Consider the following 22,402-nt stretch of genomic DNA (forward strand, 5'->3'; position numbering starts at 1 on the left):
GAACCATCTATGGATGAACCATTATTCTGCATGAAATATTAAATCAGTCAACACACTGAGAACTGGAAGACACTATTTTACAGGATTATAAGATAATTACAGGACAAGAACACACGGTCCACCAGTTCACAAAATAGATAATGGCGCTCTTGACTTTAACAGGGTAAAGATGTCAGGGTCGGCAGTGCTGATTCTTACTTGTGTTGATGTGGGAAAGTCTTCGCGGTTGGATCGGGATCGCAGACTAGAAAACCCCCCGGAGTGAGAGACAAAGAAAAAGATGTAAGAATGTGGGGAAGATACATGGCACTTTGGAGGATAGAATCAAAGACACATCTGCTTTTATAGACTGATTCAAAATGTACAGGGCTGGAGCCACAGAACTGCATATACAATACATTAAGTTTAAATCTGTTCTTAAAATCGCTTGATAATTAAGTCCAGTGTTTGCACTTATTAGATTTTCCACTGAAGGAAAAGATATTTTAAGTAAGCGAAGATTTCCATCTGGTATCCTTAAAGCAGAACTTTGTAAGTCCGGTAAACTTTTTCTCTACAGAGAGCTCCCCCTACAGTTTTGGAAAACATATTTTTTACGATAACACCCATCTATCCATCGCCTACCGCTTTATCCTCACCGTCATAGAAACTCCGCGCTGACCCCTCCCTCAACCTCTCCTGGTCATGTGAAGTTTTTTTCCAGCTGAGCCGGCAAAAACAAAGCGCGGAGCCGTGTCTGTGCCAACAACCCACCCAAAAAACAAATGTGTTTGGTAGCGAGTGTGCCAACATCTTGTTTTTCAATTCTCGCCATTCGCTTCCTCCAACAACAGTTTTCTCTGCTTCTTTTTTTGCTGGCTCTGTCATGATGAACATCTGAAATAATGCTATTATCTTATAGCAGGTATCTGGTGTAATGCCGCGAATCAATTTGTGTTTCTCACTAACAGACGCAACAATCTCTCCGCAACAAGCCATTGAACCATCACAATGACTCCAAGGCTGTTAAATTAGGGTGAAAATCCGGCATAGTTCTGCTTTAAACAGCTCTGACTCTACATAAAATAAATTCCTTTAAAGGTCACATAGAGTGGTCCTGTTGCACATAAATGTTAGTTATGGAGGTCTACTTACATATATTAACTTGTTTTTATGGTCAAAAACCTCCTAGTTTCTGTAAACGAGCCGATAGAAATCCTCTTTTCTGACAGTGTTTTTCAGCCGCGATGTTTCAGAGTGAACTTTCACCCCCAGAAGACAGAGTCTTGTGATTGGCCAGTAATATCCAGCACATCCGTTCTCAGAAGCGCAGCGCCCCCCTCTGGAACGGCGGATGCACTGCTCCTCATTATCAAAACATTGTTTTAACAGTGTTTAAAAATAGCTTCGTCACGACTCCCCGCCGCAGTCCCTTTATGACTTTAAACCGGAGTCAGACTCAGAGTCAGAAGACACTGTTGCTCGTGAAACACCTCCACAACGGACGTTATTCTTCTTCTGCGGTTCAATGTACGTAACCGGATGTGCCCGGACTACCGCCCGGAGCAGGACGATCGGTTGTTCAGGAAAACCGCTGCTTACGTAACTATTACGGGATTTTCAGTGATCTCGTTGAGCCCCGAGATTACAATAAAACACAACGTTCTCAGCAATGGCTGAACTGTTTGTTTCGAACCGTCAGGGCTTCATAAACAAGGTAATGACGCAGATACACACTTAAAAAACAGCGATAATAGGAACTTCCGGTCTAGTTCCGCTTTAAAGAAAGTGACAGGTCTTTACCCTTCTCCTTCTGTCCACAGGCATGCCAGAAGCATTCAGAGCAGCAATCCTGTTCTCTATGTAAGACACCTTGAGGGGAAAATATGACTCTGTAAAACCAATTCATTCAACTGCTTAAGTTGTCATCCTCTTTTTTCTTTTCTTTTTTTTTTTTTTACCTCGCTCTGGGCGTTCTGGACTTTAGCAGCTGCTTGAGCTACCTGGCCTTCGAGTGCGACGAGTAAAGCTGTCGAGCCTCTGAAGTTTGACTCTGATTCCTCCTCCAGGTGGTGCAACTTCCTCTCCGCGGTCTCCGTCGTATGGTTAATCTACGAAAGAAATATGGTATGATCGACTGGAGGAATCTTTGGCCAACTATTTCTCACACATGAAATACTTATAAGAATAAAAAAACAACAACAAATTAATGACCCTCAGAGGATAAGTGGTGAGGACAGCCAGAAATGTTTGAAGGCAGAACCCAGAGAATAGAAGGAAAAATAACTTGTGCCCTGATTTCAAATGTCTTGCCACCACGTGACTCTGGTTGAAATCCCTTAGGGTAAATTGTAATAACTTTGGCCTTGCCTTTAAAGCATTGGTTCTCAAAGTGCGGCCCCGGGGCCAATGGCGGCCCGCAGAAACATTTCTGGCGGCCCCGCAATGAATTACAGTTGATAGTTTTAATCCAGGAGCTACTAAGCTTGTTAAATGTTTATTGGACATTACTGGATACAGACCAATAAGTGTAAACAAAAATACTGGGTATTTACCTGGTTTCTATATGGTGAATTTTAGTGTATTATTGGGTTATAAGCTGGTAATAAGCAGGTAGCTACAGCCCCCAATTACTAGCTATTTACCCAGTAAATATATGGTAACAGAAATTTGTTACTTGGTATTAACCTGTAATTAGAAGGTAAGAACAATGGCCAAAATACTGGGTAATTACCCAGTAAATTATAAAGCGTTATTATTTTAATGCTTAAATTACATAATATTAACGCTTATATTACTGAACACTAAACTGTAGAACTGCAATCTGGTCATTAATGTTATTACAAATGGGATTTATTTCTGTTTTTTTTCCTTTGGCGGCCCTCAGTTCAAAGTTGGGTTCCTAAATTGGCCCTCGGGTATCAAAACTTTGAGAACCCCTGCTTTAAAAGGGACACATTTCAATCTTTTCCAGCGTTGTATCACATTCTGCGGCTCCACTAAAATAGATTTGTGTTATTCACTAAAGCTTTTGTTGCTTGTAGATCTTTATTCTGCTGTCATCCCAAAAAAAGTAACGCTGAAGAAACGCTGTCTATTATTCAAATGCCAGTTGGAATCAATAAAATGAAGTGTCCATATCATCATTCCTTATCAAAACAAATACTTTTACTTTGAAATTCTGGGAAATATAACAAATATCTTAATATTATTATATAATATCATGATGGAATAATTGTGTCATAATTTTAAGCTGGTCGTCTTAAGCATGCTCTTCTTTTATCTACATTTGAGAACTGATAAGTGAAAAAAATGACAAAACAAAACAAATTCATAAATAAACAAATCTGTTTTTCAGTCGACAGTTTGGAGCGGACGAGCACATTGAGAAATCCCAGCCCAGTCTCCTGGGATCATGTGTTGCTATTGTGTGTTTCTGCAAACCACATGTGATCATGTGAGCTCATGGTTTGGAACCAAACTGACAATAATTATTGACATATCACAAATGTGTATACCAGTATTATTACAGCATGTGGCAGAATTAGGGAATGACAGCGAGGACTGCTATTTCCTGTTAATTAATGCTAAATTTAGGCTCAAATAGCACCTGGTTTGGGCTGGAAAAAGGTAAGTAATTCTTTTCAACATCATCTCACATTCTGTCTGTCCTCAAAAGGCCCTACATTGTGCTGCAACATGTGTTCTATTGCAGAAATCTTGCCCTCCACCTCCCAGAGATCATTTTCCCACCAATACTTCACTTTAAAAAATATTGACATGACACGTACTGAACACAACCGTGTGCCAAAATGTAACATTACATTGTTTCCCCCCATAGATTCACGTGTGCACGTCATACACACAGCATTGCTTTGATCGCAAGCGTTGATGAGCTGTAGATTTATGTATTTTACTCAATATAGAAACTTCGGTAACACTTTATAATAACTATCTATTATAACTAGTTAATACATCATTAGTAAACTGTTGATTAATGAGTTGCTAATGACTTGTTAAGTGTCTGTTAACAGGTTTGTTAAAGCGGAACTAGACCGGAAGTTCCTATTATCGCTGTTTTTTTTGGTGTGTATCTGCGTCATTACCTTGTTTATGAAGCCCTGACGGTTCGAAACAAACAGTTCAGCCATTGCTGAGAAAGTTGTGTTTTATTGTAATCTCGGGGCTCAACGAGATCACTGAAAATCCCGTTAACGTTACGTAAGCAGCGGTTCTCCTGAACAACCGATCGTCCTGCTCCGGGCACTAGTCCGGGCACATCCGGTTGCGTACATTGAACCGCAGAAGAAGAATAACGTCCGTTGTGGAGGTGTTTCACGAGCAACAGTGTCTTCTGACTCTGGGTCTGACTCCGGTTTAAAGTCATAAAGGGACTGCGGTGGGGAGTCGTGACGAAGCTATTTTTAAACACTGTTAAAACAATGTTTTGATAATGAGGAGCAGTGCATCCAACGCTCCAGAGGGGGAGCTGCGCTTCTGAGAGCTGACGTGATAGATTACGTCACTTCCAGATACCTGGCCAATCACAACACACTCTGTCTTCTCGGCGAGATTTATGGCTAAAAATAGCTCGACTGACAAGCGCTTCGAAAAGGACAGATTTCAATCGGCTCGTTTACATCAACTAGGAGGATTTTGACCATAAAAACAACTTAATATATGTAAGTAGACCTCCATAACTCACATATATGTGCAACAGGACCACTCTATGTGACCTTTAAGGATTTATAACGATGCCTAATAAAGTAGTAATAGATCATGAACAAGCTATTAGTAAACTATTTACTAATGACTTGTTCAGTACCAGTTAATAGTTTGTATATGTTATTGGGACGTTATTCTAAAGTTGCAACTATTCCTCATTTACTAAAGGTTAATAAATGAGGAATAGTTGCAACTTTAGAATAACGTCCCAATAACATATACAAACGAATAACTGGTACTGAACAAGTCATTAGTAAATAGTTTACTAATAGCTTGTTCATGATCTATTACTACTTTCTAAGGTATAGTTATAAATCATTAACATACAGTTAACAAGTCATTTATTACTCACTTAACTAACAGCTTGTAAGATATCTATTGGCTTTCTATAAGGCATCGTTATAAATCCTTAGCAAACCTGTTAACAGACACCTAACAAGTCATTAGCAACTCATTACTCAACAGTTTACTAATGATGTATTAACTAGTTATAACGAATAGTTATTATAAAGTGTTACGGAAACGGGTAATTAAAAGTCCCCACATGTGAACTCTAATCTAAGTAGCAGTGCTATGGAGGCTTCATGAGCTCTCAGAAGTGTGCTGTTATTGTTCTGTGTCATACTCTCAGTCCTTAAGAGAGAGACTCTGAACTGGCTTGCAGTAAAGCGACAGCGGTGGTGGTGAAAATAGATTCCTCACCAGAGCATTGTAGTTCTGTTATTTTGGAAAGAGAGAAATGCTCGTTAAAAAACAACCGAGGCAGCTTGGCGTAGTTTCTTAAGAGTTTGCGATGTGTTCAGAATACAAAGAAAAGAAATAAACGCTGAGGCCGAGTGAGTTGATTTATGACAACAGCATGTGCAAATGCGCGCAAGTTGGATTCCTGCAGAGTTGTTATGGAATGGGATGAGTTTTTTTCTTTTTTTATGGCCAGGTGTGCAACATATAATGAACTTTTGGGGGTCGTAGTATAAGTACAAATGGTCACATGTAGATAAAGGATTAAAGGTACAATATGTAGTATTTATGGGTTTATATAACCCCAAATCCACTTTTTTATACATATTATGTGCTCCTGCATTGTCTAGTCGCTGTATAATAGTTTTTGTTTCATTTTCGTAGTGTTTCAAAAAGTCATGTTAAATAACATGACCGCGGACCGCGGTTGCATAGCCACTGTTAGCAGCGAGACGCCATGTTTCTACCGGAGCCTGTAAGGACAAACGCGAGAGAACAAATCAAGCGTCTCTTTACTTGTAGCAGGAAGTCCCGCCTCCACTCTCTCCGCTTCGTCTGCTACGGCCGCGGTAGCTCCGCCTTCTCCCTCGCCTCACGAACCTCATCTGCTGACACGGAGAAAGACGACGAGGACGACATTTGACCGGCTGAGGATACCGTAGCGCTCAGGGAAGGGAGGGGGTGAGCAGAGGAGCAGGTCTTTGTTGTAAATTTCAGCCTCTCCTCTAGATGGCACTATAAACTACTCATTTCCCCTTTAAATTGTCCTCAAATGATGTTTTGCTGTGACCTGTGACCTACCTTCTGAGAGTCATTCTGTTGAGGCTGCTCGCCCACTCTGAAGTCAGTGATGCTGGACCTGGATGTAGGTCTGGTTGGGATTCTGGAAGGTCTGATGTCCCCGTCTAGGCTCCTCCATGCGTTGATCTCATGCGAGGAATGAGGCCTTTTGGGCTCGTCCTCGTCAGAGCTTAGGCTGTGGTCACTTATGTTGTTGGTCATTTCACGCAGCTTCTGTCTGAGCTGCTGCTCCTCCAGGTCCACGCCTTCACTCTGAGGAAGAGGAGAGTCGCTGTTTGGAGTCGAAGAGGCCTGGTTGGTGTGTAAGAAGAACACGACAGAGATTATATTCTGAAAAATGATAACTGTTCCACTGACTGTCAATTCCTCAAATGGTCCAATTCAGCCTAAAAAGTTGTCAAGATACAAATGAAATATGCTGCTTGTTAACACGACGATCTAATCCCAGCTGTCTCAAACTCACAGCCCTTGGGCCACATGGCCCCCCAAGTCAATTTCAAGCGGCCCACCACTTACTAATGAAAACTGGCCCGTGACCTCATCCTCCAAGTAAACACAGTGCATGTGTAAACAATGTCTTATTATAATATTACATTGTTTTTCATAATATTCATACTATCATATTATTCAATGTATTCCAATCAACAGTCAAATTACTGTCTATGTAATCTAGTTTTTTTTTTATTATAGTTGTTTACACGTTTTTTTTTTGGTGAACTATATGTATAAATTCTACATAAAACAAAAAAAATATCTATAATATATGTGTGCAATATCATTGTGATATTGTGATATCAAGATATCATTTTAAGAGCATATTGCCCATTCATCCTGAACAGAGGGGTTTCCCCCCCCCCCTCAAACTGGCCCCCCTCCTGACCAGACTAGAGGCCCCCCAAATAATTCAAGTTTGAGGCCCTGATCTAATCAGCCAATCACATGTAAACAGTTCATTGCATTTAGGCATGTAGGCATCAGTGACTTTGAATCAAGCATTTCAAGCCTTCTCAGAAACTGCTGATCTTCTGTTTTTCACAAACAACCATGACTAGGTTTTACAGAGAAAATGAGAAGAAATAAATATACAGCAGTTTTTTCCTCCTTAATGTTGATCTCCAGCCTCTCTTTTTGGTCTTGCAGTCTACCACTGGACCCTATATATATAAATACATTGTGTTCAAATGGTGTTGTTTACAGTGTAACATGAGACAAGCATGTTATATAATATATATCCACAACCTTATTCATGACTTTCCATGTTGCAATTACATGTTAACAAGTTTTACTTGAATATGGCAATAGACGTGGCGGCGTGGTAGAATAAAAAAAAAAAAAACAACAACACGAAGTTAGCATTGTATAGCAAACGGATGCATCGAAAATGCTCCTGCAGCCATTCACACGTACAGATGTGTTCTGTGCAGGCTGCGCTCTGGGGAACCAGTGAAACATGTGATAGATTCAAAATGATTGAAGGTTTGGTTTTGCCACGTGAGTGAGGGAGAGAGAGGGAGAAAGACATTCCTCTCATTTAATGTAAAATTGGCATTAATTACAAGACAAGCTTAAGAACTGTGTTTGCTTAAATGGTTTGGCTCAATCTCTGATCGTACCAAGTGTGGCTTTCAGAACTTGTGTCCTTATTGAAACCACATGAGGCATTACTGTTAATGAGAGGAAGATGATGAACATTAGCGCCCGGTGTGTGCCTCACCCAAAGACAAAAAACAAACAAACAACAAAAAACAACCCGGTGTGATGCTTCTTCATATGACCGAATCATATAACCAACTACCTATAGAATGGGGACCAATAAAAATGTGACACACCCATAAAACAGCTAAGCAAAACATGCAAACTCTATGCAGAAAGGGCCCTTTTTCTGACTGGGTTGTGAACCACGAAACACCAACCATGTGGCCCCAGTATTATGGAGTTAGATTTGTGTCTTTATTATTCAATCAAAAAAAAGTTTGCTTCAATCAAAAAAAATTTTTTCAATCAAAAAAACATTCACTTCAATCAAAAAAAACCTTTTTAATCAAATAAATAAATTGTTTGGATGCAAAAATATATTTGAGACTCAAAAAATGCATTTGAACACTGTTTTTCTTTGATTGAAAATGTTTTCTTTGATCAAAGTGAAGGTTTTTTTGGTTTGAAGCAAGTTTTTGATTGAAGTAATGCTGTTTTGCGTTTGTGCCATATTATGGGTAGGACATTTGTGTCTTAATTATTCAAATCGAAAAAAAGTTGCTTCAATCCAAAAAAATATTTTCAATCAAAGAAAAAAAATTAAGTGTGGTTGTTTTTATTGAAAATGTTTTTTTTTTCGATTTGAAGTGAAAAAAGTTTTGAAGTCGTTTTTTTTTTTGTTTGAAGTGAAAAAGTTTTGAAGTCGTTTTTTTTTGATTGAATCATTTTGACACAAACGTGTCAAACCTAACTGCACAGACCTGCACAAATGTTATTAAACTAAAATGTAATATATACACACACACCAATGGCTTCTCAGTTGCCACCAAGCATTGACACACACATTTCTCCAGCTTGACTCTATATTTGACAGACAAAAGTCAGGTGATCTGACTCCTGATAAGCTTGTCCCGAGTTTCCACATAAACGAATCAAAATGTACCCAAAAATAAAGTCTGTAAACGAATGACGTCACACGTACAAAAATAGATCAGTGTCTGCGTCGACACAAAGACACGTGAACGCGAGGACTTATTTTGACTTTGACTTGAAATCAACTAGAAAGTCAGTCAGTCTAATGTAAACAACAAAGCCTGTTTTGATCTGCTTCTCATGAACACACCATAAACAGTTGTTGTGATCATTTCCAGGGACTGAGCGGTGTGCCATCACATAAATAGACACTGATGCAATACGTAAACATCTTCTGATCTTGCAGCTGTCGCCACTACATCGCTCCACAACGTGTCGCTCTCCCTCCCTCTCTGTCATGCACTGATCCAAAGGCCTGGGATGAATGAAATAAAACTCGCTCTGCTTGCTGTTGTCTTTCAGAAATGTGACTCCAAGCCACAGTAAAATTCTTGGACAGATCATACCATTATTTCTCTTTTTACATACTCTACAAGAAGCCTACCTTTTTATTTCTGAAGCAAAAACTTTACAACACACTTTCTTGAGCTCAGAGCAACAACTAAGTGTTGAATCACTTGTTTGTTTGCCATCCACTCAATATACTATCCTTAAACTATGTTCAAATGTAAAATGCTTCAAGATGTTTTTCTTCAGTTTGTAACATACTAGGGAGATTAAAAAAAAAAATAATAATAATAAAATAGTTTTTATGAACTGTAGCACAGAAAAAATGTTGAACCTTTTATTAACCATCATTAAAAGCCATATGGGTTGTACACACACCAATAAAGTGTATTGATATCAGACAGAATATCTGAGAGCAGTGGGATTTTAATTATATAAGGACTGTACGCCCCGTTTCTAATGTGTGGCATGCATGCAAAACGTAAGAAATTGCCATTTCTCAACCAACAGAATACTGAATCTTAGGTTTTACAGCACAGTAACGAGGCACGCTGGGTTTGCAAGAGTCACAAAGCAGCTGCAAAGTCAATGCAACAACCTCAGAATTGAGAAATATATTAACATAAAGCATATTACAGACCTGAGGTGGGGGGTTAGCCGAGTTCAGGCTCTCCTGAGAAGTGTGGTTGGAGGGGCCTAAGTGAGAGTGGTAGAACAGGTAATGCTGGCAGTGGTCACCGTCCTCCTCTTCCTCCTCTTCCTCCTCTTCCTCCTCCTCCTCCGAGTCATCGGGGCCAGGCAGATAGCTGCTGCCGCTGCCATGGGGAGCCCCCGCACTCCCACTGCCACAGGAGGAGTGGCTGAGCTGGGAGACTGAGCGAGACGGGATGGTTGGGTTGCCTGTGTACACGAGATCATCTAGAAACAAACATGCATGAGCAATCGTTTTCACTTAGGTTATGAACCGAGGCAAAACTACATATATGATGGCCACAGACAGAAAATGTAACTTAACTTAACTTAAACTTAACATTAAGTTACTGTCATGCTGATTATAGCTTCAAATAATAATAATATAATGGCCATTCATGATATTTACTGCAATAGTTGTACAGATCCGCTGTAAAATGGCTCTAAAGTACACCAAAAGCCACATCGTTTTACAGCACTGATAGGACACACAGCCAAGAACTCTAAATAAGATCATTACAAATCTTGACTTTCTGGAATCACTGGACGATGTAACAGTATTATGCTGCGATCCGCTTACATCCGAACTTGGATCTTGGACTGACATGACCCCAGTTCCAGTTGAGAAGTCGGAAATGCAAATGCATCTGGTGCTAGCCATTGTTAGCAATACCATACTATGTGTATGACTGATTTACTGTGAAACAAATATAATAGAAGTGCTATTAACAGTAAAAAAAAAAAAGGACCCGGGGAACATAGGTACGGCCCCATTATCCTGAAAATGGAACTTAGTGCGAGTTGTTTTTATTTGAACAATACATAACTTTGTATCATATTACCTGCTGTTGAAATCATTTAATTGGTAAAGGTTAATTAGCTGGTGGTAGTGCAGCTCTATTTACAGCATATAGCTTATATATTTTACATTGTTTGTAGTCTAACATCATTGTTAAACTTGAACAGTACGAGTTTGTCCTGACCTGTGCTTTGCTCCTGTGAAATCTGGTGGAAAACAGAGGCCACGGCAGCTTCGGCGAGCATCGACTCCCTCTCAGCTACACCCATCATCATGATGTCGTGAGAGTCTTGGGGCTTTCGCTTTTGGAAGCAGAAACTTACAATAAAAAAAAATATGCAAAGGCAAAGGTATGCAAAGGGGCCACCATAGTTCCCTGATGCGCTCTGGACACCTTTTTAAACACAGATCACATTATAAAAAGAGCTCCAATTTGATGATTAGTGAACTAGAACAGCACACGAGAGCTCATACCTCAGGCTTAAGGCCACAGTGAAGCCCTATTGTATTTGCTGTCATTAGTCCTCTTTTTCATCATCTTTTTTGTTACTTTCACTAGAGCACATTTTAAAGGTCTTGCATGAAAACTCATCAAACTTTGCTTGGATATTAGGACCTGCAAAAATCGCGATCCGACACTGGTTCCTGGTTGCTGTCTTTACTTGTGGTAGTGCAAATGTGTAAAGGCCACATTATACTTCTCCGACTGCGTAATGCGTTATCCGTCTGCGTCACCAGACTCGAGCCTTTATACTTCTGCGTCGTGGTGACGGACACGCGCTGCAATTACCCGCCCGATCAGTAGGGGTCGCTGCGCAAGGTTGTTGTGCTTCAGGCTACAGTAAGCAATGGTGTCGAGAGAGAAAGAGAGAGAAAGACTGTTGTTGTTGAAACTGTAGCCGTTTGTCACTTTTCTGTGTCACGGAACGCAGTTTTAAGATAATTTGAGGCGAGAAATTGGCCATTTAGAGTCTAAACATGTGCTGTGTGTGTTAAGATATGACGTATTTATAGTTTGGCAGCGGCGTTATCGGCGGGGATCAGCTCCGCGTCTGTGGACGCTCGGTGCTCACTGTGAGCCGGCACAGAGCAGCTTCCCTCGGCCTGTCCTGAGGACCAATCGCAGCTCTTGTCGTCTCTGTTGTCCCTTGACGGAGTGACGGACACTTAAAAAATATTTTGTGCAGTCGGAGACAACGCAGAGACTCTTCGACAGGCTCTGCGTCGATGCAGAGTCTCTGCGTAACCTACGCAGAGCACTTTACGCAGAAGTATAAATTGGGCTTTAGCTTGACCAAATCTATGGCATCTATGGAACATTTGAGGAAACTTACCTTTTCATTTAGTGTTTTAAAAACATGTCTTTTCATATAATAGCAAACATGGCTTTTCCAGTGCATCCAATGTTCTTTTTGGATATTTGAGTCTATTTTATGGTGGTTTTATCTGGTTTATGTAGAGCATTCTGTTAATGAGCTGACAAGACGCATTAGCGTCTGTGTGCACACGAGCATGCACATTTGGTAGTACACTGGTGTACTGTGGCCAAAAAGGAGAATGACTAATGACAGACTTCAACACTAATATCCTGAGATATCATCACATCCTCCACTAAAGCGGTTTGTCAAAGACCAAAAAAACAGAAGGAAGACAAAGGAACAGAGTAAAGGCTTCTTTGTAAGAGGAAATACAGATTCGTTTTTTTGTGGTTAGTTGTCCTTTTTGTACCTGATATGACCCTCCTCTTGACTTGGGGTAGTCCCAGCCCACTTGGAAATCAATGGGGTCAACACTGAGTCGCCTTTTGGCCTTCTTCATCTTTTGTCACCCCCGGCACCACCACCAGAGATGAGAGAATGAAGAGAGAAGAAAGAAGATAAGATGAACAAAAAAGGAGAATGACTAATGACAGACTTCAACACTAATATCCTGAGATATCATCACATCCACCACTAAAGCAGTTTGTCAAAGACAAAAAAACAGAAAGAAGACAAAGGAACAAAGTAAAGGCTTCTTTGTAAGAGGAAATACAGATTAGTTTTTTTTGGGGGGAAAAGCTGACTGTGTTTAGTTGTCCTTTTTGTACCTGATATGACACTCCTCTTGACTTGGGGTAGTTCCAGCCCACTTGGAAATCAATGGGGTCAACACTGAGTCGCCTTTTGGCCTTCTTCATTTTTTGTCACCCCCAGCACCACCACCAGAGATGAGAGAATGAAGAGAGAAGAAAGAAGATAAGATGAAACAAAGAAGCGAAGAACGTGCTCCTAAAGAAACAACTAAAACAAAAACATTTGAAGTATAGTTCAGGTTTTTGATTTGTACACGTGGTCAGTGTCCTTGACTGTGTTTTGCCCTTTGCCAAGAATTCCCATTAGACAGACGTGTGTTCACCACTTTATCTCACCATTAGGCAAGATCAATTGATGCCTTTGACACTAGTGTTTAAATTATTCTCAGTAGATTAGTACTACGTTTTACAGTAGCACAGGTATTTTTAAAAAGAGACTTTCCCCTTCATTTGTGCCTTTTGTTTACACATGAACAGAGATTTCGCCTCTGAAAACGTTTCTTTCTAAAAACTCCGGCAAAAGTGGAGATTAAGGAAAACTCCAAACGGAGACAAACGGAGAAAAACAGAGTTTTAGGCAATCTAGGCTCCAAAAGTGCGACCTTTTTACATTTGGTTATGATCATGCAAGCCTTCCGGGTTGCAGTAGCATTTGTGTTGGTGCAAGCACGTTTTACATGTTTGCATTTGGAAATACAGCTCCTATATTATGTCTCTCGCCTTTGCAGCAAGACGGCCCAAGTTGCTGGGTTCAAACCCCGGTTGGAACAACTTTGAGCCCCAGTTGTAACAAGAGCTCCAATTTGATGATTAGTGAACTAGAACAGCACACTAGAGCTCATACCTCAGGCTTAAGGCCACAGTGAAGCCCTATTGTATTTGCTGTCATTAGTCCTCTTTTTCATCATCTTTTTTGTTGCACCAACCTTTCTGCAAGGAGTTTGCATGTTCTCCCCGTGTGTGTGTGGGGGTTTTCTACGGGTTCTCCGGCTTCCTCCCACAGTTCAAAAAAACATGCATGATAGTGGTGGTCGGAGGGGCCGTTTGGCGCACATTGGCAGCCACGCTTCCGTCAGTCTGCTCCAGAGCAGCTGTGGCTACACGTAGCTTACCACAGTTTGTAAAGCGTTATTAACGAGGTCCCGGAGGAGTGGCGTGATAATTTTTAGGATGTCGCAATCATCGCTGCTGTCACTCTGTCACTTGTATTGTTACGTCCATACAACGAGGGTTAGAGGTCAGTCGTTGTTGTCGTCGATGAGGATTCTGATTGGCTTGTATGGCTTTCTACTTCTTCTGCTGCCACCCACTGGCTTGGGGTAGTTATGATGGCTCTGGACAGCATATTTATGCGGGTTAATATAAGTTTTTGGAAAACGAGGATGTGTGCACAAAGTTATTTTGGAAAATAAAGGGAAGAAAATATCCGTTTTTAAAAATATCCAGCTAGTGTAAACGTAGCCTAAAGCTAAACTTACTTCCTTGCATGTCTCACAGCAACTTTGTAAAAATGTGAACATCAACAAGTCCGCCTTCCTAAAAGTCCCACCACAGTAACTGCAGAGTGATACGTGCTTTAACGCCAAACACCACAAAAAGTCTGCAGATTTAGCGTCAAAGTCGCTACCTTGATAACACTGCTCTGTCAGAGATGCGCGCGACTCGAAAGCTGACAGACAGGTAGATCAGCCAATTATTTTATTCGGTCCAAATGTTTTAATTGGTTATACTTTTATCATAATAATATGCAAATTAAATAATGATGAGTTTCAAATCCTGGTGGGTTTATCTTACGGTTGAGAGTGCCATACGCTTATTAGGAGCAATTTAAGATTACAAAAGAAAAGTGTAAAAATGCAAGAAAGATATGTATAGCTTTATTCATTTAAATCTACTGGGAGTGTTGCTGCAACCTCTGTCAGATGCATAACACTTAGCTCAATTTAGAGTGGTCTAATAATATGAAATTTGAGCCGTCATGCAAAAAAACCCGAACACATTATTGACAGACACTAAAAACCCTTATATGGTTAGTAAAACCTGTTTTTTAAAACGTTGGATGTGTCATGCTGGTTCACCATCTTTGGTTAAATTGACAACAAAGTGCTGCAATTTAAGACAGATGTGAATAATTTTGAGTAGACCAAGTTTTTTCTTTTTTTATACACGTTGTTGAAAGAGGTGTTGAGAAGCCTGGAAAATACCTCAGCACAAATATCACCAGAGTATGTTTTCGGGAAAACCAGATGCTCATGATGAATATTAGTATTGCTCAAAGGATATGAAGCCCACAAAGAAAGAGACTATGATGGACCTTCCAATCTACCCCCAAACCCTTCAACAAGACAGTGGGTGTTTCTCAAAGTCAATGAAGGATCCTCAAACTAAATGTCAAGGACATGAATCCTTATCACTGATGATATATTCTGCTGCGATCGCAGTTTGCCTTTTAATTCTTTGACAATTTGACATTTCTTGGATGTTTTTCTTGAAGGCTAACTTTAGCACACTTGGCTCCTTGTTTGGTGTCAAAATGTCTAGATTGTAGTCTTTGACTACAATCTACTTGACATAACACAAAAGACATACCGGTTTTTCCTCCTTGAAGCACAAACATGTATTTGCCTTCCCATCTTTCTTGAAACTGCCTTCCATCTGCATCAATCGTTCTCTTCCTGGACATTTTGGGATAATTTGTGGATATTTCAATCTCAATTCATTCGTCACATGATGCATATGCAATGATACACTGCAAACTAGTGGCAGGATGCCGTCACTTCACGGGTAACACAATCGCCATGCATTGTGGGGAAATATAGTTTATGGTCAACACACTCGACTTCGTGGGCCACATCTGGCCCCCGGGCCTTGAGTTTGACACATGTGATGTAGAGGTTTTTTCTAATTACGTTTTTTTTTATAAATAGAGTTTTAATATACTGTTAGAACTCAATTAGAAAAACTATACAATTGGGGCCTATGTTTGGAAACTTACGTACATTTGCATATATAATGGTTGCCATGCAAACTCAATATATAAAATACAATAAAATGAATGTTTTGCTTTTCACATTCAAACTACAACTAAATGTACATTGTCTAAAAATAGAGTAAGTACTGGTGGATTTATGTTGTGGAATTTTCCTTTGTGCATGCGTGTTTGTACATTTACTAGCCTGCTCCATTTATGTATTCCTAGAATGCCAGAAGGGAATCTTTCCTCATCTCTAAAGGACCTGATCTTGGAAGGATCCTATCTCGTAAGGATGGATCATTGACTTTGAGGAAACACCAACTAAATCCCAGTGTGTTCATCTGTGCGGTAAAATGTAGTGCACTATTTGGAACAGCAGATGGCACTAAATTAAATCAAACAGAGGACACAGGAATCACTTGGCAGCTGTCTAGTCTCGTCTTAGTGTGACATCAAAAGTCTATCCTGTAAAAATCAAATAAAACCTTAATTGTTAGTCACATTGGAACAAAGAGAACTTCCAGCGGCCCCGCAGAGCCCAAGAGTCCCATCACAGTTTTTTTCTCCACTTGATAACTGCTGGAGCGATTGAAAATAAACACAGCTTTAGCTCCTACATTACACAGATACTGTGGTATAAACAGAACAGTCGTAGTTTTATGATGAATTCCAGTGGACTCATCGCCGATTTTTTATACTCCCAAGACTTGACGCAGAGGCTCTTTACAACTCTGCTTCCACTCTTATGTGTGCAATTGTGTGTGTGGCAGCCTGGTATTTAGCCAGCCAACACCAGTTCAACTGTTCCTTTACCTTCGATGTCACCGGCTGTCAACACGGTGCAGTTGTGGAATCTGGGGCTGGGTTATATCACAGAGACAAATGATGTTAGAAACCCTGTGCTTTTTTAACAAAGGTCGGGCCTGTCAGCGTGATGAAGATCAGGCTGACTACAGCAGAGACCTGCAGACACTCAGCTGTCTCTAACACACACATACATGCAGCGAATGCTGAGCTGCACGACTGAAACAATCTGTGTTGCAGATGAGAGTCGATTTTTCCCACCCAGACATGATTTCATTGATAAAACAGCAGACAGCAGCTTTAGGTCAGGTCAACAAATCAACATGAGTGAGTCATGTTTGTCGATCCAGCTGCTCTGGCTTTGACTACAAATGGATTTGGTTTGCATTTTTATAATTTTGGCCACAAACTCACTCAAACTTAACAGGGAATAAAAGGTTTTCTGAAGTGTGTTTAATATAGCTTTTCTAAGTTTCTGACACATAGTCAGCACTGACTGCATCGTGCATGTCCCTGCACTAGGAACCAGCTTTAGCCACTTAACAAAAGTCCTACTTGTTATTTTAATACAAACTAAAAAATGTAAAATGTGGTTTAGTCACCTGCAAGATATAAACCGCATAATTAGCGGGTAACAGGGATGACCACCAAATGTTAAAGGTCACATAAAGTGGTCCTGTTGCACATATATGTTAGTTATGGAGGTCTACTTACATATATTAACTTGTTTTTATGGTCAAAAACCTCCTAGTTGCTGTAAACGAGCCGATAGAAATCTGTCCTTTTTGAAGCACTTGTCAGCCGTGCTATTTCAGACATAAATCTCGCCTGATAAGACGGACTGTGTTGTGATTGGCCAGTACCCGGAAGTGACATTGGGGTGGCACACCCGCCATCAGAAGCGCAGCTCCCCCCTCTGGAACAGTGGATGCACTGCTCCTCATTATCAAAACATTGTTTATGACTTTGACCCGGAGTCAGACCCAGAGTCAGAAGACACTGTCGCTCGTGAAACACCTCCACAACGGACGTTATTCTTCTTCAACGTTATAACCTTCAGGGCTTCATAAACAAGGTAATGACGCAGATACGCACTAAAAAACAGTGTTAATAGGAACTTCCGGTCTAGTTCCGCTTTAACACCAACCAGTAGTTGGGTTAGGGGTTAGGGTTAGGCTTATGTGGTGGGGTAAGGGTTAGGGGTGAATGGACATTGGTGCAGAGACTGAGCAGATCAGTTTCCAGTTGGAAAAGGCTGTCGAGCAGTGATATAGATGGCAAAAAAGCAAGTGTTTATTTCGTTTGATGAGCCTTTTGTTAAGTGGCTTGAATCTGTTTTTCCTTGTGTCCCTGCTGTTAGCCATGTTGTCAAGCCTCCATGTCTCAAGCTAGTGCAGTTATAACGTAAACTATGCCTTTAAATACCTGCAAAACGTCTATTTTTTGTATAATCGTAACAAAACCTTTGTTATAGAGAAACAGGATTTTTTGTAGTTTGAGTAGTTCAACTCAATGAAAAAGGTTGTCATACCTCTTTGTAGAGTTGTGAATCTGTTGCATCCATGCAGCGCTCCTCATATCCATCTGCTGACAAAGAGAGCGGTCGTGTTAGTGTTCAGACTGGATATAAAACAACTGAATGACAACACGTGGCACAAGGAGGCTGGTGATTTCTGAAAACAAAAGTCAGCAAACATTTTTAACCACCATGAGAGAAGAGTGACACCAGTTTCAGTGAGAGGCACAAAGAAGTTAAAGGAACACTCAACACGTGTTCATGGACAAGTATGCAACCATATGCAAATTTTAACTTTTTAAACTCACTTTTTTCTGTGCCCGGAAAAGAATGACGCCGGTAAACGGAACGTTAGATGGGCACACGGATGCTTTTGAGGGCCCAAATATACTTTATGTAACATATATAAACCCATGTTATCAACACTACTAACACTACTAAGATAGGAATTGGAATTGGCCCTAAAACTTCTCTGCCTCCTGTGTTGGTCTGTTACTATGCCAATGTGAATAAAAGGCAGACAAGCACAGAGAAAGCCAGCCTATAACCAGAACCCTCTGGTCTGCTCCCAAACCACTGTAGCAACTGTATTAGTCTTTCAAAACTACAAAGTCCAAGTGGATCATTTTCAGGTCTATGGTGAATACTTAATTCTGACTGTGAACTATCAGTCTGTTCAGACTTACCATCAGGCATACTCAGAAAACATTTCATTGTCAGGCAGCATACTACTTATGCACTATTTACTTAAATCCTTTGTGGATCTGAGGACCACACACACGCTGGATTAAAGCTACGAAAAATGTGTGACTCCTGTTTGTGGCTATTTGGTGAATTAGTAGTGCCGTCTTTCTAAATGCACTTCTTTAAAACACATTTACTGTTACTTAAAGCTGAAATATACAACTTTTTGGCTTAAACTAATCATCATGAGTACTCGTGTCCTGATCAGTGTCTTGCTCTTGCTGAGTCTTAATTACAGTCACTAAACAGCAACTGTTGGGGACAAGAAAGTTGCTTGTTGCCTCTTTGAAGAGGGATATTATGTGAAATATGTACATCAGCTTTTAGCTTTTAAAATATTTAAAGGTCACATAGAGTGGTCCTGTTGCACATAAATGTTAGTTATGGAGGTCTACTTACATATATTAACTTGTTTTTATGGTCAAAAACCTCCTAGTTGCTGTGAACTAGCCGATAGAAATCCTCTTTTCTGACAGTGTTTTTCCGTTGAGAGATTTCAGAGTGAACTTTCACCCCCAGAAGACAGAGTCTTGTGATTGGCCAGTACTATCCAGCACATCCGTTCTCAGAAGTGCAGCGCCCCCCTCTGGAACGGTGGATGCACTGCTCCTCATTATTAAAACATTGTTTTAACAGTGTTTAAAAATAGCTTCGTCACGACTCCCCGCCGCAGTCCCTTTTATGACTTTAAACCGGAGTCAGACCCAGAGTCAGAAGACACTGTTGCTCGTGAAACACCTCCACAACGGACATTATTCTTCTTCTGCGGTTCAATGTATGTAACCGGATGTGCCCGGACTAGTGCCCGGAGCAGGACGATCGGTTGTTCAGGAGAACCGCTGCTTACGTAACTATTACAGGATTTTCAGTGATCTCGTTGAGCCCCGAGATTACAATAAAACACAACGTTCTCAGCAATGGCTGAACTGTTTGTTTCGAACCGTCAGGGCTTCATAAACAAGGTAATGACGCAGATACACACCAAAAAAAAAAAAAAACAGCGATAATAGGAACTTCCGGTCTAGTTCCGCTTTAACCTATTAAATTGTGTTGAGTGTTGTCTCCTTGGTTGAGGGGAGCTTGGCCAGAGCCACAAAGTGAGACTATTTTGCTAAACCGATGTGCCACAGTTAAGATAGTGGAATGTCCATTTGACAGTGGCAGGTGAGTACAAATGACATGACATGATCCCATAGAAGCCATAGATCTACAGTATATGATATCAACAGCATTTTAAGAACCACACGTTTTATTTGTGAGAAATAACACTACACTACCCTCAGGGTCATGAACCAAGAACTGCTTAAAGTATTGTTAGCTATGATGGGATGGTTCACTTTTACATTACATTTTTACCACAGAGCAGCCATTGATTTCCTTTTGTAACATGTTATATATGCTATAGACCATTGGTTCTCAAAGTGCGGCCCGGGGGCCAATGGCGGCCCGCAGAAACATTTCTGGCGGCCCTCAATGAATTACAGTTGATAGTTTTAATCCAGGAGCTACTAAGCTTGTTAAATGTTTATTGAACATTACTTGATACAGACCAATAAGTGTAAAGAAAAATACTGGGTAGTTACCTGGTTTCTATATGGTGAATTTTAGTGTATTATTGGGTTATAAGCTGGTAATAAGTAGGTAGCTAGTAAATATAACAGGAATGTGTTACTTGGTATTAACCTGTAATTAGAAGGTAAGAAAAATGGCCAAAATACTGGGTAATTACCCAGAATATTATAAAGCGTTATTGTATTAATGCTTAAATGACATTATATTAACGCTAAACTGTACATCTGAAATCTGGTCATTAAAAGTATTACAAATGGGATTTCTTTCAGCCCTTAGTCCAATGTTGGGTTCCTAAATTGGCCCTCAGATGTCAAAACTTTGAGAACCCCTGCTATAGACGGTTTAATTCAAGAAGAATATCTGGGCGTCGTTGGAAAAGGACAATTCACAATAGTCAATGGGACGTGTAGTACTTTTACACTTAGTCTGGAATTTTGGATTTAGCCTTGTAGTATTGCTGTTTGTACTTTCCCCCTCTTTTAATTAATAATTGTCTGGTCATGATTCGTCTTGTAGTTGCTTGACGCTTAAAACTTTTCTGAATTGCATTTTTCTAAAATGTCAGTGGAGAAAATGTATCATGGGAAATTTTACTTCTTGGGAAAAAGTGGGCGGTCGCTGCTACGCTCTATTGCAGCATCAGTGTCACATTTCCACACTTACACACAAAGATAGCGAGCACATAGAATGACACCATCCAAGCTGTGGGGGCCTGATGGACCACAGCAACATGCATACAGTAAAAAACCAAAAAATAAAAAAAAGAGTCGGGAGCATGAGTGTGTGTTTTTAAGTGAGTGTACAGTCATGCATGTTGAATTTAATCCAGGTGGTCACATGAATCTCCACATGTGACGAGCTGCTGATCATTTTCAACAGAATGCATCTGTTAACATGCATATTTATGACCACATTTCATAAGTGGTAACATCTTGTACGTGTATACACACTAGAAACTTGATTCCACATCAGGACATGACAAAAAAACGCTTTGTTCTCCCTCTCTCTCTCTCTCTCTCTCTCTCTCTCTCTCTGTCTGTCTGTGTGTCTCGTTTCTCTCTCTCTCTCTCTGTCTTTGGTTGCTGGAGCTCCGGAGAACTGGATTCTTCAGTTCCAGGCACAGAATGGGAGACATGTGACTGGAGGATTACACGGGCTTGCTGGGCCGAGCCAGTCAACTCTTTCACTGTATACCCTCCCCGAACCCTCATGTGTGACTCAGCATTACAGTACGCACTCACGGGAGTCTCGACAGTGTCCTCAAAATTCATTGAGCCGATGCTATGATCTCACTTGGAGACCTGTGGCGTATAATAATGGTGCTTCATTGCAGAGAACCAATGTTTCATACGAGCGACTTCGGAAACATCAAACTGAGTGTTGGAGGATAGGTTTTCAAGAAGTACTGCAAGTGCAGACTTTAAACATGAGCAGCAAACATAAGCAAGACCTCCCATCACACTGCTCTCTCTGCTAATAATGTCTCCAGTTGTAAAGGATAAACTATCCTGAAGATGTCTACAAGCCTAGTTTTTCTAGAAATTCAGAATTTCGACATGTCAAGTGGTCATTTCAGGTCACTGATCTGACGAGCCAGATCTGGAAACATTGAGAAAGTGATATATCACCCTAGTGCGTGCTGTATAGAGGAAGTAGACTGTGCACTTGCACGCTGCACATTTGTCTGCTGCAGATAAATACAAAGGACCATATGGTGGAAAAGTAAAACAGGATTTTCATGTTTAACCAACACACGGCATGGAAATATGACTTTGAACTGCACTTTTCATTGAAAAAGTCAAGTCATGGAATCACCAGTCAGAGATATTAGTTTTTAAACTAAAAAAAATGTGAATAGCATGTCAACTCAAGTGTAGTTTGGATGTCATGTGTATAGAAATGTGGTCTTGGTAAGGTGCTGGGACATTCTGAAGTCTTTGACTGTTTTATCACTGGACATGGCATTACTTG

At 40.4% G+C, this 22,402-nt stretch overlaps 1 protein-coding gene across 1 annotated transcript in view; it reads right to left on the reverse strand.

Moving 5' to 3' along the window:
- Positions 1-22,402, reverse strand: part of LOC310927439 (melanophilin-like) — a gene marked incomplete at both ends in the record, with an annotated part of 40,907 nt that overhangs the window by 4,348 nt on the left and 14,157 nt on the right. Inside the window, 9 exon segments of the mRNA XM_083889734.1 lie at positions 199-244; positions 1,783-1,851; positions 1,941-2,090; positions 6,247-6,537; positions 9,902-10,179; positions 10,921-10,924; positions 10,927-11,046; positions 12,479-12,568; positions 18,131-18,186. Of these exon segments, the coding sequence (XP_083745860.1) occupies positions 199-244; positions 1,783-1,851; positions 1,941-2,090; positions 6,247-6,537; positions 9,902-10,179; positions 10,921-10,924; positions 10,927-11,046; positions 12,479-12,568; positions 18,131-18,186 (1,104 nt within the window).

The sequence above is a fragment of the Microchirus variegatus genome (assembly GCF_963457635.1).
Source record: "Microchirus variegatus genome assembly, chromosome: 5".
Classification (NCBI taxonomy): domain Eukaryota; kingdom Metazoa; phylum Chordata; class Actinopteri; order Pleuronectiformes; family Soleidae; genus Microchirus; species Microchirus variegatus.